General features: G+C 36.8%; 1 protein-coding gene and 1 long non-coding RNA gene across 3 annotated transcripts in view; one reads left to right on the top strand and one right to left on the bottom strand.

Annotated features, from left to right (window-relative positions):
* Nucleotides 1-8,976, top strand: part of LOC130458339 (uncharacterized) — a 65,248-nt gene extending 56,272 nt beyond the window's left edge. Inside the window, exon 3 of the long non-coding RNA XR_008917516.1 lies at nt 7,185-8,976. This is a non-coding gene — a long non-coding RNA (uncharacterized LOC130458339). The remainder of the gene's footprint in view (nt 1-7,184) is intronic.
* COL14A1 (collagen type XIV alpha 1 chain) overlaps nt 1-18,680 on the bottom strand; it is a 297,645-nt gene that overhangs the window by 63,745 nt on the left and 215,220 nt on the right. For both annotated transcript variants that reach the window (XM_056823153.1, XM_056823151.1), the window contains exons 37-40: nt 14,575-14,628; nt 11,971-12,066; nt 10,224-10,277; nt 9,794-9,847 (exon numbers count right to left, since the gene is read on the bottom strand). In XM_056823153.1, the coding sequence (XP_056679131.1) occupies nt 9,794-9,847; nt 10,224-10,277; nt 11,971-12,066; nt 14,575-14,628 (258 nt within the window). The remainder of the gene's footprint in view (nt 1-9,793; nt 9,848-10,223; nt 10,278-11,970; nt 12,067-14,574; nt 14,629-18,680) is intronic.

The following is an 18,680-nucleotide window of genomic DNA, read 5'->3' on the forward strand; positions in this document are numbered from 1 at the left end:
CTCATCTACTGAAATTCTATCCATCCTCTAAATACCAAGTCAAACCTATCTCCTCAATGAACCTTTTCCTCATTCTACTGAATGGCAATGATCTTGCCCTTCTAGACCTCAAATGTCACTTTGTCTTTTAACATCTTTAAGAAATTTATGATGCAATATTTTAAATTATCTGTTTTTTATCTTAGCTTCCTATTAGATTTTAAGCTACATGAAGGTAGGGGCTATATAGTGTTTAAAGTTTACCTCCTATAGTGTTCTGTCCATAATGGCACTTACTAAATGCTTATTAATTTTTAAAGTTGATAGACTGATTAGGCATCCCATGGCATAAAACTGAAGAACATTTAAGCTTCTTGGTAGTCTATGAATATTTAGCTTGTTAGATTTCTTAATTCTGGATCATATTTTTCACTGTCCTCTACTGTGCCCAGCATGCTTTGAATTTTCCAAGAATTTAGCAATATATTGATTTGATTTGGAGGGACCGGAAAGGTGCTTTAAAAAAATCCTAAACTTCTGAGTATTAATTCTAAGACATAAGAGCAGAAAGGGCTAGGCAATAAGTGACTTGCCAAAGGTCACACTGCTAGGAAGTACCTGCGGACAGATTTGAACCCAAGTAAAAGATTCTTAATTCTCAGTAATAGATATTATATCATAAGTTGTGATTATCATCATAGTGACATTTTTTTTCTTATGCTTAGCACAAGTACAGCAACATGGAAGGGTCAAATAGCCTCCTGGAATGAATGAATGAGTGAATGAATGATAAAGCACTTATTTAAGTGGCCTCTATGTGCCAGGAACTATGCTTAGCAGAGGTGATAAATGTATAAGCAATGAAAACAGTCCCTGCCCACAAGGAACTTTCTAATGGGGGAAGATAACAAATAAGGAGAAGCCTAAGGCAAAAGCTCACCAATGGAGCTCTGGGTCTTTGTGTGTGTGTGTGTGTGTGTGTGTGTGTGTGTGTGTGTGTGTGTGTGTGTGAGAGAGAGAGAGAGAGAGAGAGAGAGAGAGAGAGAGAGAGAGAGAGGAGGAAGAAGAGAGAGGGAAGGAGGAAGAGAGAGAGACAGACAGAGACAGAGAGACAGATAAGGAGGGAGGGAAGGAAGGAGGGAGGGAGGAAGAAAAAGAGGAAGGGAGGGAGGGAGGGAGGAAGGCAGAGGGAAAGGGGAAGGAGGGGAGGGAAGGAGAGAGATAAGGAAAATGGTAATAGTGCAGGATCATAGGCTGGAAATATTTCTATTTCCTTTGGGCATATAGTGAAACATCTCTGTCAGTTCTTTTACTTGCCTTCCCAAGGAGAACCTATGGTGCTATCCTTTCATTTATCCTCAATTTCTTTGTCTTTTAGTTTCACTGGCAGTGAGAATGTTACAACGCATGTAGTTCCATTCTTACAGTGATAAGTGTCAATTCACTTGTCATTGGAAAAAACGTTGCATAAAAATGTTATCAGTTAAATTAATGTTCATAAAAAGTTTAAAAACTGCAAAGTGATTCTTAGCTTCTTTTCTACCAGTGCCCTGGGGATGTCTCTTTGCGCACAGCTAAGCTGGTCCTTGGGCATCAGACCTAGTTCATTATTCAGCCTGTGCTTGAACCTTTTCCAGCTTGGTAGGACTTGCTAATGTTTGCGTTCTATTGACTCTGAGAATCATGGGATTCCAGGTCCTAGGATCAAATAGGCATACCTTTTTTTCATAGCATATATTCTACCAAAAGAAGCAGATATTTGGGGGGAGGGGGAGTCTTTCTTTCAAAGACATTCACATGATGTGTCTGCCCATTGCTAACTAGAGTAGGCTGGGGGCAGGTAGGTGTCTTAGTGGATAGAAAACCAGGTCCACAGTTAAGAGGTCCTGGGTTCAGGTTGGATCTCAGACTTTTCCTATTGTGGGACAAATCACTTTACTTTATTTGCCTAATTCTTACTATTCTTCTGCCTTAGAACCAATAAAGATAAAAGGTAAGAGTTTTTTGTTTTTTTTAAACCCCATTCAGTATACTGAGACTCATCAAAGGTAGAATTCTGACTACGATATATGTCCTACAATGAAAGAACATTTTTGATACTGTTCTACTTAACTAGATTCCATAACAACTATCTTTTTACTGTTATGAAAATTAAAATCTCAAGAATTATTGACATATTATGGTTCCAAAACTTCAGTTCTTATAGAAAGAAAGTATTTTGTCACCCTTCTAAAATCCTAACATTTACAAAATTTTCCTTTCAGTATAATGGTTTTCTAAGAGAAAGAATTTCAAATTCTTATGTAAAATGATCCAGCAACAAATCCTACAAGTCAGATTAGAGGCATCTTTCATTTGTATCAGTCCTTCTAGTGAACAAATAAACTAAGTGAATAATGCCTTTGGAATGATCATTTTCAGAGCCTTGGGGCTCATGGAAGAATGTCATGATTTTGGGAGTCTAGCCCAGGCCTTTTTTAAATTTAGTTTTATTTTATTTTCATTTCAGAATTCTCTACCTCTCCTCTTTCTCCCTCTCCCACCCACTGAGAAGGCAAGAAAAACAAAATCCATTACAAATATGTATAGTCATACAAAACAAATTCCCACATTAGCCAGGAAGGAAGGAAGGAAAGAAGGAAGGAAGGGAGGAAGGAAGGGAGGAAGGAAGGGAGGGAGGGAGGGAGGAAGGAAGGAAGGAAGGAAGGAAGGAAGGAAGGAAGGAAGGAAGGAAGGAAGGAAGGAAGGAAGGAAGGAAGGAAGGAAGGAAGGAAGGAAGGAAGGAAATAGGCTTTCATTTTAACTCTGAGTCCAACAATTTTCTCTCTGGTGGTGGATGGTGTGTTTCATCATGAGTCCTTTGGAACTGTTGGTGGCTTATTATGTTGAACAAAGTAATCATTCAAAATTGATTATCTTTATACTATTACTATTACTAAATAAAGGGTTCTCCTGCTTACCTCACTGAATCAGTTTGTACTATTACCAGGTTTTTCTGAAATTATCTCCTTCATCATTTTCCTACAGCCTGTAGTATTCCATCACATTCATATAGCATAAGTTGTTCACCTACCCAAGTCTGGCTAAAACAGGTAAATTTAATTAGACACTTCCACTATATGTTCAAGAAAATAAGATCACTGAATTTAGGACTGGGAGTACTGGGTTTAAATTCTGGTTGTAGAATTGGTTAGCTATTTAATACTTGTTAGGTCACACAACCTGAGCCCTTGCTTTGTCTTCTGTGAAATGGGAATGATTATATTTATACTTCCTGCCTTGCAGCCTTAATGAATAAAGTTTTTAGAAATAAGAATTTTTGCAGTTATTATGATTACAACCAGCTTGGCTGATTATGGCCATGTGTTTAACTGCAAAGTTTTAAAATTCATCTAAACTCCAAGGAGAAGAAAATCAATTATTTTACCAATTAGCATTGCAAATTAAATATTACATTTCGAAGAGGGTAGAGGAGGGAAATTAAAGGAGGAAAGGGATGGAGAATAGAAGGGAGGGAGGGGAAGGGAGAATATAAGAGAAGAAGGGAGTGAAGTGGAAAAAGAAGTGAGAAAGGGAGAGAAATAAGTAGGAAGAGGAGGAGAGAAGAAACATATGCAAGGGTATCATTGTCAGGAAAAGGGGATATATTTGACTAATTTTTTAAAATACGACTATGGTAATAACTCAATATTTAATATGAGAATTAAAACCAGATTTTTGACTCAAGTCCAAAAGTTCATTTCAATACTGCTTCATATCTGATAGAGATGGAATATATGAATAAACTCATTGTTTATGTAACACCCACATGATAAGGAAATATGTTGCAAGCTCCCTTTTACAATTTATCTACTTACCATAATAGAAAAGTTATTTTTTTTCTATATTCTATTTGATGATTGACCTATAATGCTATTTAAAGTTTACTATGTCTTCTTGACATATTAAACTTTGGGAAATATGACACAACTCCATCTTCAAAATATTTACATTCATATTGGAAAAGACTTAAGCTCACTCTAGTTAAAATGAGACAATATTATACTATTTTAAATCCAGTCAACTATAAGAAGAAACCATGCAGCGTGATGGAACCCTCTCAAGCTTTCTGGCTTCCTTTTAACTGATTCTTTCCATAGCAAGCATTACTTTGGAAATGTGTGGTCTTAAAAAAGGAAAGATTTTTTTTTAAGTTTAAACTTGGAAAGCTTCATATATATAGTTAGAGGAGTGTGAATATGTCAGAGCTCATCTGAATATGAGAATAGATTTTTCTCAGAACTTCCAGCACCCCTTTTCCCTCATTGCCTCTCCTACTCTGAGATACATCTTGTACAGAAGATACATGGGAGGAATGGGAAGGCAGAGAGACTATGGTCCAGGGATCCATCAAACATGGCAGCAATTTCAGAATCATCTAGTGACAGCTCAGAGCCATGAACAGGAGGGAGAAGAAGTGAAGAGAGGGAATGAGGAGGTCGAGAGATTTATAGTGGAAAAGGATGGGGAAGCCAGAAGTTATGGTCAGTTAAGTTGTAATGGCTCAGAAGATGAACTGAAGCTCCAAGCTCTTATTAAATGTGGGTTTTGCATTGCTGCTTTGTTTCCAATGTGGATCCTGCACTGTGGTCTGTCGGCTTCCCAGAAAGAGTATGAAACGTGTCCATTGAATTGGTCCAGCTTTTGCTGGACTTGATTTTACAAAAAAATGGGCTGGCCTGAGCCATGTCCTGTTTATGGCTCCAAGCCTGGGGGAGAATATGAGCTGCCCAAAAAGTCACAGATTCCCCTTGCTAGAAGCCAGAATAAACTAGGGACTTGAAGAAAACATATTCTCTGTTTAAGGAGGAGAATTTTTTTAAATGATCTCTCCTCTTTCTTGGATTAATGAGGAGGCAACATTGAAACTGTCTCAAAAAAACCAAAAACTTGCTTGCTTTTGATTTGTATTCTAGTCATGGTAATGGTGTTCCTGGAGGGTGTCAATGAGAGAAGCTAGAGATGAGAAAGGAAGAGTAATGAGGGGCTTTCTAGCTCTGCCCTGACCTTCATCTCATAGATGAGGAGATAGGAGTGCTCCGCTCAAGGTCACAGAAGGAAGAATAGCTTCTCCATGTCTAAATGCATCGCCCTTTCCACCATTCAATTTGTTGGCCATCACTCGGTCCTAGAACATCAGTACTGAGATCAGGCTCCAGTTCACCCCTATGACTCTTGCCATGTGACTATGTACCAGATTTAACATCCCACTCTTAGTTTCCTCCTCTGTAAAATGGGGATAATAATATATCTACAGGTATCCCTTCCTCATTGTGACTTTCCTCATCACAGTTTCACTATATCGTGACAGTCAGCATAAGAAATTAAATGAGAATTTTAAGGGAGTTTAGTGAAAGCTGCAGACAACACAGAAGTTTAGAAACTCAGAAGTGCATAAAATTGAGGTATAATATATAATATCAACATAGTTTATCTTTTCATACCATAAATATGCATGGTAAATATTCCTTCAAGGAAAGAGAAAAAATTCAGACTTCTTTTCTGTTCCATTGAGGGCCAACAAATTTTACACAGATTTTCCCAATTGGGGAGGTGCCTCCCTAACCCTCGTGATGTGGAAGGGATACTTGGATACTTTAAAATGTTATTGTGAGTCTTGAATGAGATAATATATGTAAAGTGCTTTGCAAATCCCCAAAGCACTTTATAAATGTCAGCTACACAAGAGTTGGGGTGATTGGGAGTCAGGCTTATGAATCATTATTGGAGAAGTTTCAATTGCTTTTTTTTAAAAAGCCTACTCTCTGCCCCTAACTTTGGTTTTTCCTTAAATCTTAACTTCTGTCTTAGTCGATTCATTTCTAAGGCAAAAGAAAGGGCTAAGCAATTGGGGTTAAGTGACTTGCCCAGGGTCACTCAGTTAGGAAGTGTCTAAAGCCACATTTGAATCCAGGTCCTCCCAACTCTTCCACTAGCTCTCTAGCTGCCCCTTCTATTCTTTTTGACTATGAGTATGTATGATTTGAGTATTTCATTTCTCTTGAAATGCCCTCTTTCAGGTCATTAGGGGGGAAAAGGAGACTCCAGACAATCTCAAACAATTATTGTAGCTTCCAGTTCATCTTCTCCATAGGTATCAAATTTATTCTCTTAGAACACAAATCTGATTATATTACTTCCCTATTCAATAAATTCAAGTGATTCACCATTACTTCCAGGATTAAATATAAGATCCCTTGTCTGGCTTTTAAAACCTGTCATAACCTGGCCCCTTCCTGCCTTTCTAAACTACTTATTCCTGACTCCCCTCCATATACTTTGTAATCTGATGACACTGGCTTCCTTGCTGTTTCCTGCAAAAGATACTCCATCTCCCATGAATGAATGAATTCTTTCCTTCCTTCCTCCCTTCCTTTCTTCTTCCCTTCTTTCCTCCCTCCCTCCCTCCCTTCCTTTCTTTCTTCCTTCCTTCCTTTCTTCCTTTCTCCCTTCCTTCCTCCCTTCCTTCTTCCCTCTCTTCCTTCCTTCCTTTCTTCCTTCCCTTTCCTTCTTCCTTCCTTCCCTATGACTAAATGACTAAAAAATAAATTGATAAATTAAAATGTGTTGAAATGTTGAGTCAATACCAGCTTAATTCCTCCTCTCCCTAACCCCCAGATAACATTGTAAGATTAAAATTAATATCCAATAACTCAAAGTATTATCTTTTATAAGATTTATTAATAATCTCTTGAAGTAGAAGAAATAAAAGAACAAAAGTAAAAGTAAAAGTAAAAAACCCACTTTCCCAGCTGCAATCAGGGGAAAAGAGAGAGCGAGAGGCAGGGATACACAAAATGTATGTCCTCCCTATGTTAGCATGTAACATGAGAAGGAACATGGGAAGCTGGGAAAGAGAGGTCTGGGGTTCAAAATTCTAATTATACAACATGTACATGTTAGCAGTTGTCTTTTGTTACTAAAAAAGGAATGAGTAATGGAGAACTATTAGCAGAAATCAGGTCACTTGAATGGTCACCTATTTATATTCCAAATAAGATTAACTTGATATTTCCTTTTTCTATTGTCAGACAGGCATATGCCTTTATTACTCTAAATTTGGGCCATAATTTGCACTAGAAAAATGGACATTGATATAGGCAAGCAAAAGGATTTCCTTCCCAGTGGGGACTTGTTCTCTTAAACATCTTCCTCCTTCCCCACAGCTACATCTGTTCTTGCACCTTGACTTACAATCTTCTTCTAACCTGAGCTGGCTGTGGCCTCCAGAAGACACCCCTGAGCTCTTGCTAGTCCTCCTTTGACTTACCTTCCCCAACCCATCCTGAGAAGAGGGTCAGAAGGCATTTCTTTTGGAGTTATTTGACCAGCAATCAAATTGTTCTCGATGTCACTCCCACCTCTCTATGCCCTCCAACTGTTTGTGGTTTTTGTTTATATGTGAAATTAGTTCTACTTACAAATAAAGTTATAAATAAGTTCTATTATGCATATTAAAAAGAACAATTCATTATCGGCTTACAGAAAATACATGGAGGACCCCATCATTCTTTTTTTAAAAGGAGAAGCAGAGTACTTTAAATTTTTTCTAGATCTTTTTTTACCTCATTTTCATTAGCCTGGGTTCCTGATTTCTTTTCATCCTATTCTGCATCCTACATTTTACTACATCCTATGTTATACTTTCATGTACTTGAAGAAGCTTTTTTTTTTTTAATGTCCACTAATGGCTCTACACTAAGTGTTTAGAAAGTATAACGCCTCTCACTTTCTTATGTTCTCTTATCTTTACTAATGTTGATTGAAGGCCCCTACTATCAAAGATCTTATCCAAAGAATCCATGACTTAGATAAAAATCATCAATTGTAAAGCCAAAAGGGACCTTAAGGAGCTCATTTACTACAAAGCCCACATTTGTTGTAGAGGAGGAATCTTGGATCCAAAGACTTTAAATGACTTGCCCAAGGTCATAAAGCATAGATGAGACCCCCTACCCAATTCCTTCCAATAGATTCTTCAAGGAGAAATATGTATGACCTGTAATTGCTACAAGAAGAACAAATTTCAGAGTCCTGGAATTTTTCAAAGTAGGAATTGAGATCACCCTGAAAATATTATTTCTAAATTGACAAATATGGAGGGAAGGGGAAGTAATCTCAGTGGTATTACTTCTTATCCTCCTATTATTTTATTACAGCTCCAAAACTTTCATTCCTATAGATTAAAAATTGTAATCTTCCACACTCCTAGGTTTCCAACATTTATAAAGATTCCCCGTTAATGTAACAATTTTCAAAGAAAAAAAGGTCAAATTCTGGTATAAAGTGATCCAGCAACAAATCCTACATGTCAAATTGGGGGATTCTTCACCAGCACCAGTCTCTGTAGTTGACAAATAAATTAAGTGAATGAAAATTCGGAATACCTCAAGGCTCATGGAAAAATCTAGGTGTGTAAAGACTCAGAAGCCTGGCCTAGGTCTTTGCCAAAATACACAAATTCATTTAGATTTTCCTACCACATGTGCAAGAAAATTCCATAAATCTCACTTTTACAGCATTCCTCCTTTGGAAATAGTCACTTGGGTTTAGGTATAGTCTGGGTAAACTTGGTTTAGGGAGTTGGGACCACACTGAGATTTAAGAAGTATTAAATGATTTTTTAAAACCTGACTAATTTCATAGGGATCTGTTAGGGATACAATAAAGTCTACCTTTTATCCCAATAAATTTGGAAAAGTAAACTTCCCTATTCCTTGACAAGAGTATTAATTCTGATTTAAAGATAATATTTATTTGAGAGAAGAATTAGGGTCTTTCAGTTAGTCCCTCCCTAAGTTTCCAAATCAGCACAATTATATCAAGAATTGTCAAATGCAATTCTTTTAAATGGACTAAAACTAATTGTCACTTATTGTAGAAGAGTCCAGTCAAATGCCCAGGCCCTAAGGACTTGGGTTCAAATATGACTTCAGGCATTCCCTAGCTTGTGCTATTAAACCCTGTTTGCCTAGCCCTTGTCCTTCTGCCTTTTACTAATTCAGAAAGTAAGAGCTAAAAAAAAATAAAACTAGGCTCTTGACTATCTAAGGTGCATGACAATTTATAGTAGGTCAGCAGCAAGATATACTAACTCCCTTGTTCAATCTTCTCCTTGCCTATATTTACTGCTGTCTCTATTTATTAATTTAAAGAATGTACTAATTGACAGATTTCCTGTTGTCCTGTCCAGGTATCTTATTTAGTGTCTGGACAGGATTTATGTATAGCAATATTCTTGTTTATCCAAAGATGAGACTTTTTGGAAGCTTTTAAAAGTATACATTTAACATTAATTTAATTTAATTAATTTAAATTCAAATTAATTAATTAATATTATTTTACTTTTTAAAATTAAAAAACCCTTACCTTCCATCTTAAAATCAATATTAAGTATTGGCTCCAAGACAGAAGAGTGATAAGGACTTAGTCAATTGGAGTTAAGTGACTTGACTAAGGTCCTGCAGCCAGGTGGTGTCTGAAGCCACATTTGAACCCAGGACCTCACATCTCTGGGCCTGGCTCTTAATCTACTGAGCCACCTAGCTGCCCACCCCCCACTTGGTGCTTTCCTGTTTTATGGACATGGACAGGTGGAGAAAAGAGGCAGGAATGCTTCTCAGGTGGGGAAGAGCTTCAGTAAAACTAGAGTAAGCAAAATATGTGTATGGAAAAGAAATTTGTTTGCCTCTATGACTTTTTCGAGGTGGAAAATGAAACAATAGCACTGAAGAAAAGCAACAACACTGCTACAAACTATTGAATATTGTCTTACCCTCTGGCCTTGGGAACCATCACGTCCTGGTGACCCAGTACTCCCTGGAATACCCTGAGAAGATTAAGGACCAAAAAAAAAAAGGTCAGACAAATAATGCCCCCATCATATGCCTGCCTTGCTTCTCTGAAATACTTTAAAACCTCAAAAGAGATGTGAAGATGAGGTCTTTAGCATGTGGAATTGGTCACGTAACTATGATTCCCAGAAGAGGAATGTCCCTCTCTATTCCCCTGACCCTGGTGCTTACAGTGAGGAACATCGATGTGACTCATGGGGAAAAAGAACTTTAGGTAAATGAATTTGAGTTATGGCATCACAACACTGAAAATAGAAATTCCTCTTTCCAAGCCCATGACCCACTTCAAAAGCCCCATAGCTTCTTCTCCACTAGTCTATCATGCTGACAGCAAAGAATGAAAAAGAATACCTGTGGACCTGGAAAACCAAGATCTCCCTTCTCTCCTTTTTCCCCCGGTGCTCCCTGAAAATTCAAAAACCACATGGAGTGAGACACACTCATCAATACATTTACTGTTTTTTCCCCATCAACCATTCTTCCTTTGTCAACATTAGGTCATATTCCTACCAGTATGCACATGCTATATTAAATATTAAAATAAATGATCTCATTCCAACACAAACATAGAACCTTAAAGGTTTATATGTAGGAATAGTTTTGAGGGCATGGAGCAACAGATCCTCATTATAGCTAAAAGAGGAAAGGATACCAAGAATTTGGAAAAAAATCATGGGCATTAATACAACCAAAAAAAGGGAATAGCGTAAGCATGGAAATATAGATGTAATAACCAGATCTGTCTCTAGATTTCCAGAAGGGGCTCTAAACAACTAAAATATTAACTATACTTTGGATATAATCACTTTGTCAATTATAGAATTTTTTAAATACATAATTTTTGTTTTTCCTGTTAGAACTATATGAGAATGCTACCTATAGAATTGGATCTGGAGCTGGAAGGCTTGGGTTTGAGTGTAGCCTTGAATACTTTCTAGATGTGTGAACTGTGGACAAGGTACTTAATCTCTCTGTTTCAGTTTCCTTGTCTACAACGTAGGGATTATATGTAACTCACAGAACTGTTGTGAAGAAAACACTTTGTAAAATTTAACTTGCTATGGAAATGTGAGTAATTATATAAGAGTACAGAGTAAAGCAAACTGTGTATATAAACAGGAATGTATTATTTATATACAAGAGAATAGTCATTTCCATGGGAAGAATACTCCAAGAAGAAAAAGTTGTAGCCAAATAGTGCCACAAAATTAAAATATCACTCAGATGTGGCTACTTCTATCACAAAAGGAAAGTATTGTTTCAAAATCAATAAATAGCAATAATTTTTTAAAATAATCTTGATTTAAATAAGGAATTACATATTTGATTTCTCTGAGGCAGGGGCTTGTGAATAAATAAAACTTGAATAAAACAAAACCTGAATAAACAGAATTTTAATAAGTTTATTTCAATATAATTGGCTTCACTTGTATTTCTATCATGTTATATATTTAAAAGAGTATTCACCAGATGGCCAAAGGGGTTCATGACACAAACCTGGGTTAAGAACTTCTGTGTAAGGCAAGAAACACAGAGATTGTTAAATGGACTCTAATGTGTTTCAATGTGACCTGAATCCATTTTGAGGAAATATAGTCAGATTTACAGAAATTGGAGTCCTTTGTTTAAATCCATTGGGAACAATAACCACTGAAGATGTAACCACTCAAGTAAAAATTCATTCGGATGCCAATGGAAATGGGCAAGAACCATAAGTCCATACATGTGCTTTTTCTTTCACCATCAAGACAGCTAATTAAATACTTAAATTTACATAGCATTTTATATTTCTCATATCCCTTTGTAGCCATTAGATTCTTGATTTAACAGCTAGGATACATTAAGCAGATCTCCCTTGATTATCCTTACACTGACAAAACTTCCTGTGCAAATTTTGTCTGGGTTGATATATTGTTGTGTACTGTCCTATTATGCTCAAGAAATGGCCACAGGATGAGGACTATAACCTTTTATAAATTGTTTTCAAATGTTCTTCAATGGGGATGACTTCATAAGTCATAGATTTCACCACTAATGATAAGCTAGAAGTGTAAGCATAATCCGACATTACAGTAATGTTTATTCATATGCAACTCACCGGCATGCCTTGAATGGAAAGTCCACTTGGTCCTTGAGGGCCAGGAGGACCCTGGGGTCCTGGAGAACCTGCTTCACCACGAGGACCATCTGGTCCCTGGAAGGGAGTAGAGGGAAGTCATTTAGGTAGTAAATTAAACCCTTTGATTTAAGATGGTTCTTGTTATAGCACTTAATAATTCAGATTTCATTTAAAATAAATGAGAAACTGATAGGACAATAGTTCCATGTATAATTACTCCATTCACTCATCCTACAAATATTTATTAAGGTCTATTATGTGTAGGTTATTGGGAGAGATTGGAGATTTACATAAGTTGCTGCCCTTATGGAATTTACAACATTGGAAGGCAACAAGACATAAGCATAAATGGCTATGACATCATAGGATCACAGATTTGGAAATGGAAGGAACAAGAACCTTAGAGGTCATATAGTCCACCCTTTTCACATTCCCAGAGTTGTCAAATGATTTGTCCAAGGTCATGCAGGAAGCAATTATCAGAACTAGGATTTGAACTCAAGTCTTCTGGATCCAAACCTAGTATTCTTTTCATTGAACTCTATAAGAATTTATTGTTCTTTGTAAGAGCAGCATTACTCTATTATTTTATTGTTGTTCAGTCGTTTCAGTCATATCCAACTCTTTACGATCCCATTGGAGTTTTCTTGGCAAAAATACGGGAGAAGGTTGCCATTTTCTTCTCCAGCTCATTTTACAGATGAGAAAACTGAGGCAAACAGGCTTAAATGACTTGCCCAACTTTGCACAGATAATGAGATCAGGTTTGAATTCAGAAATATAAGTCTTCCTGACTCCAAACCCAATGCTCTGACCACTGGGCACTTAGTTGCCAATTATTCTTTCAAAGAAGCACAAAAATGGAATCCTATCTGAAGTCAAAGAGGGAAATTCATTCATGTACAGGGAGATTATGAAGAAGAGGCAAGGTGATATAATCAAAGGAACACTGAATGTTCTTTCAATGCAAGGATCTAGTTCTGACATCTATCCTCTTTGTGACCTTGGGCAAATCATTTCAACTCTCTTGGACTCAGTTTCTTCACTTGTAAAATGGGAAGCTTAAGTCATATGAAAGAATTTGAGCAACTTTCTTCAATGTTTAAGTGTTCAGAGGCACAAGGTATTTGGGAAACAAAGAAAAAGTGACAGAGTCTCTTTTAGGACCTCATATCCTTTATAGCAAAGGCGTGGTAAAAAATAATCACATTTCAACCCTCCATGTAAAAACTAAGATTTCAACAGTAAGCTCATGTAAGAATTCTCCATCATGAAGACCAGGGGAAAGTTCATCATAATTAGAAAGAAGAGCTGGATTCACTAAAATAAAGGACTGAGAGATGAGTTTGAAGCCTTATCTTCCATCCTGTGCAAGTACTGTTCTTCCCCATCTACTTTCTAGAACCTCATTAGAATGTAAATTCTTTGAGGGAATACCCTGCCTTGTTTGCTTATTTGTTTATATTTGTATCCTCAGTACTGAGCATAGTACCTGGCATATACTATGGGCTTATTAATGCTAGCAAAATCTATATCTACATGCTTATATGTATCTATGTCATCTACTTATCAATCGTCCAGCAATCCATCATATATCTTTCTGTCTGTACATCCATCTATCCATCTAACTATCTATATATCTGTCTGTCTGTCTGTCTGTCTGTCTATCTAACTTCTGACTTAAGAAACACTCATGGTCAGCTCCTAAGAAAAATCAAAGGCAGGAATGAGTTATCTACGACGTCTTATAAACAGCTAGAAGATTTGTCAAAAGCTTTTGAGTTCAGTTCCTTAGAACATAGTGGTAAGGAGGTCATGTTGTGGGTTTACCCCCAATAAACCAATTATCTTGGTTCCATTTTAAGGCTAAAGGCTCTGAAACTAAATGACCTTTGTACTAAGATGTGCTGTTAGGAGGGGAAATGAGAATAAGGGCATTTCACCATAAAATCTTTCTAATGACTAGAAAGATCAAAAGGAAATGCTATATTCCTAGTGATATGCACAGAGAGAGAGAGCAATACTCAAATAAGAGGCTTGGGATACTGAAAGTGATGGGGATGGGGAATTATCTGTGATAGACTAAAATCCCATTCTTTTTTTAACCCCTATCTTCCATCTTGGAATCAATATTGTGTATTGGTTCCAAGGCAAAGAAGGTCTAGGCAATGGAAGTTAAGTGGCTTGCCCAGGATCACACAGCTAGGAAGTGTCTGATGCCATATTTGAACCCAGGACCTTCGGGTTCTAGTCCTGGCTCTTAATCCACTGAGTCACCTAACTGCCCCCAAAGTTTCATCCTTATGCCAGTCATGGCAAAGTCTGTTAGGAATCCAGGTCAAAGAGAAAGAATTCATCACATAAAGATTGTGTGGCTTTGGGGAGCCTCATTCTTTACTTGGAAAGCTTTCTTTTTCCTCAAATAATGGGTAGATCTATAGAGTAAAAAAGAATGAAGCTCTATGATTAAGGGACTGGTCATAGGCTCAGTTTTTATCATACCAAAGGAGCTTTGAGTTGGGTAGAATAAATACTGCACATAAAAAATCTCTCCCATAGTAATAACAAATAAACTCAAGTCACCTTTGGACCCTGGTCACCTCTCTGGCCCTTTGGTCCTCGGAGTCCTGGACCACCCTGGAAAACAAACATATGTTAAATATCAGTTCAAAATCCAGCCTCAAAAAAGCATGTTTCAATTCTACTTCTTAATGATATGGAGGATCTTGTTCCTCTTTTGCATAAATGCCAATATACTACAATAACATTATAGTCTCATCACCATGCAAAAATGAATATCTGCACAGAGCAGTCCTCTCCCACCCTGTAGATGATTTCACATTTTGAGTAGACCTTCCCTGCCAAAACTTTCTCAGGCTTTGGCAAATACCTTGAATGTGTTTGACAACTGCAGAATATCCCCACTGCAAGTAGATAGATGTATATTTTTACTTTAATTTCTGATCTGAAATGCCATGCAATATAATCATGATTTGAAATTAGTCAACTAACCTTTTAAAAGTACACACACACACACACACACACACACACACACACACATACATATGCTCCCAAAGCCAGAAATTCCAATTCTTTAATTTTTAAAATGAGTTTGGATTGTTACTGTTGTTCAGTTGTGTCTGACTCTTTATGAACCCATTTGATGTTTTCTTGGTGAAGATTCAGGAGTGATTTTCCATTTCCTTATCTAACTCATTTTATGTGTGAGGAAACTGAGGCACACAGGTGCTAGAAAGTATTTGAGAACAGATTTGAACTCAAGAGGATGAGTCTTCCTGATTCTGGGGTCAATCCTCTATTTACTGCTCCTTTTAGCTGCCTTCAAGGTTGGATTAGATGATCTCCTAGGTCTCTTCTAGCTTTAATTTTCTGGGGGGATCAGAGGAGGCAATATCTTTATTGAAGGTGAGGGATACAGTAACAAGTTAATAAAAACTTCAGAAGAAGGATAAAGATCAAAATTTTGGACCTGACTATGAATAAAAATCATGATATTATTAACAACAATAATAAAATAACTGACATTCATAGAGTGCTTGGAGATTTGCAAAGTACTTTTAAAATATCCCATTTGATCCTCATAGTAACCTTGGAATATAGGTGTTATTATTAGCTTCTTTTTACAGATGAAAAAAGTGAGGGAGATAGAGGTTAAGTGACTTGCCCAGGGGCATGCTAGTAAGTATCAGAGGATTTGAACTCTGGTCTTCCTGACTCTGGGGCCAGTGCTCTATCCACTATACCACCTATTCAGAATCATTTTATTCATTTTGAATATCCTAAAAATATTTAAAGCAAGTATGATTTTTGTGTCATTTTTTAAAAAGTATAAAATTCTTTTAGGTTTTTTTAATATACAAAAATATACATATGATTGTTTTCAAGACAAACAATGGACAATGAAGGGATTTAAATTAACAAAGATGGATTTCTTGATGATTTTAAAGACATCATTTAAGAATTCCCTAGACATATTTCTTTAGGTTCTTTATAGTTATAATGTTAAAAAAAAAGATCCAAGAACTTCCTTCATGTTTTTACCAACTAAGTGAATGTCACTTGGAGGCAGCCAGGTGGCACAGTGCATAAAGCACTAGTCAAGACTGGATTCAAGAAGACATGAATTCAAATCCAACCTCAAACACCAGCTGTGTGACTTTGGACAAGTTACTTAACCCTATTTGCTTCTGTAAAAAGAACTAGAGAAGGAAATGATAAATCACTCCTGTACCTTTGCCAAGAGAATCCCAAATGGAGTCATAAAGAGTTGTACACAACTGAAATAATTGAAAAACAACAAATAATGTCAGATTTGCTTATTGAATTTAACATTGTTTTTTCCAAAATTCATTAAGGATTTGGCAATATTAGTAATTTATTTCAATGAAGACTAACATCAAGTTACATCTGTCTGGAATAGAGAGAGTGGTGGGAAGATACAGGATAATAACCCATCCCTCCCTCACTTAGATCTAGACAGGACAGAACTTCTCAGGAAAGAAGAGTCTCTAGAGTCATGAGGACTGAATTGAGGGAGCAGTTTTCTGTTTATTAAAGGAGGACTCCTTTGGTCTAAAAGTAACTTGTTTCCTTTAGAAAAGGAAGGGGACATCTCCACTGACTTTAAGAGATGGCAGGGCTTGGACAATAAAAAGCATAGGATTGTTTCAGTCCTCAAGAAGTCACAGCTGAGCAGGGCTACATTCCATTAAAAATAACAGTTAGAAGGATGTAGCCTGACTAGAAGGGAAGTTTATGGGATTCAAGAAATTGCTCTTCTAAAAAAAATAATAAAAATTTAAAATAAAAAAAAAGAAATTGCTCTTCTGAGACTGTTCCTTCCCATACCAACTGGGTAGGAAAGCAGGAGTTTGATTCCATTCCAGCTCATTTTCTCTACCTGTTGGCCAGGAGAGAAGAAACTTTTGGGTTCTGTTGTCTCTGTCCTGTCAATTCTACTTGGAATGTGTATCTCTTTCAAGTGTACAGAGTCAGTCACTCTTTGATTCTTCTTCCCTGCTCAGGAGGATGCCTGGAAAGCTCCACTATGACTAGGGTTAATATCAACCAATAATTCATTTCCAGCTTCCATTTTGGGTAGAGATCCAGGCAGCCAACTTTCATTTTCTTCATGACTTTACATCTGACTCTTTAGAATTTGTAGAATGCCTTAGTTGATGTTTTACTCTAATTTCCCTCAAGGGAAGGTTTTAGGGAATTTCTGGAAGTTTATCTAGGGTCTTCTCACACTGAAAAAGATTCACTGTTCTTTGGGACCTTCTCACTCTGTAATGTCCCTCTGTCATATCATCACCCTTCCTCTACTGCTGAGTTCTTTTCGGGACCTCCAATTTGGGGAGAAGCCCAGGCTAGCCAATCATCATTCCTCTCCCAGTTCTAATTCTGACTTCCTAGACTTCTGAACATCATGCTCCCATAGATAGCTAGCTTCTCCAAGTCTTTTTTCAGCTCCCTTATCAACAGAAGTATTATCTTCTGTCATTAGAATTCTAAGTTCCTTGAAGGCAGGAGTTGTTGCTGCTTCCTGCTTATATTTGTATTTCCAGCACTTAACATAATGCCTAATAGTTTGTAGTTGATATATATTTGTTGCCTGCCTGCCTTTCAAGAATAATTGTTTCTTATATGTTTATAAGTGTTGTTAAGGATCTTATTATCAAATGAGTCATTTTTGATACACCTATATGTATTAAAGTAGGACTCTCTTCTGATGACCCACATGCTTCATGGTCACCATTTAATACCTCTCTCCCTAGAAAAAGAATATGTTCCACATATTCTACTTGTAAATACAAAAGATCCTAGAAGTATTGGCCCCAATCAGACTTGGGTCATTAGATTATCAATAGTCTTTATATTCACATTTTATATTCATTTGCCAGTGATATAAATATAAAAGAGAGCTGGCTATTCGGTCCTTCAAACACCCAAGATATTTCTTCCCCAATTAAATTTAGATACTTTCTTCTGAAATATTGCTATGTAATCTTTTTGTTTGAACATGTCTGAGGGATGATGTCTGAAGATGGGGATTGTGTCTTTTCCAGCAACTATATACACTATCAACCAAGAATTAAATTTCATCAGTGAAAATGGGTATTTTTTCACAAATTGTCATGCAAGAATTTTAGTGATATTACTTTGAAAGGGAAATGGCTTGAGGAGATGATAGCTATCTTTGAGCATTTGAAAGGTTATCATATGAAAGAAGGATTAATTGTTTTTACTTGGCCCCAGAAGGCAAAACCAGGAATGGTTGAGAGACAGTATAGAGAGGAAGGCTTACTGTAAGAAAAATCTTCTTGGCAATCATAGCTATCCCAAAGTGATACTGGCTACCTTGGCAGATAGTGGGCTCCCCTTCCCTGAAGGTATTTAAGTAAAGTCTACATGAATACCTTCTAGGAATATTGGAGGAGGAGTTCCAATATAGGTGTGAGTAGGATTAGATAATTCTGAGGTCATTTCCAAGTTTGGCATTGATTGTATAATTCTATTTCTCAAACTTTCTATAAGAAATTTATCCTTCCTTCCTTCCTTGGAATTTCATCTTCCCTTTCTTTCCTTACTCCTTTTTCCTCTACTCTGACTTGCTTACTGCGTATTGTCCCTATTGACTTTGAATGCTAGGGCATATGGAATGGTTA

The sequence above is a fragment of the Monodelphis domestica genome, chromosome 3 (assembly GCF_027887165.1).
Source record: "Monodelphis domestica isolate mMonDom1 chromosome 3, mMonDom1.pri, whole genome shotgun sequence".
NCBI lineage: Eukaryota > Metazoa > Chordata > Mammalia > Didelphimorphia > Didelphidae > Monodelphis > Monodelphis domestica.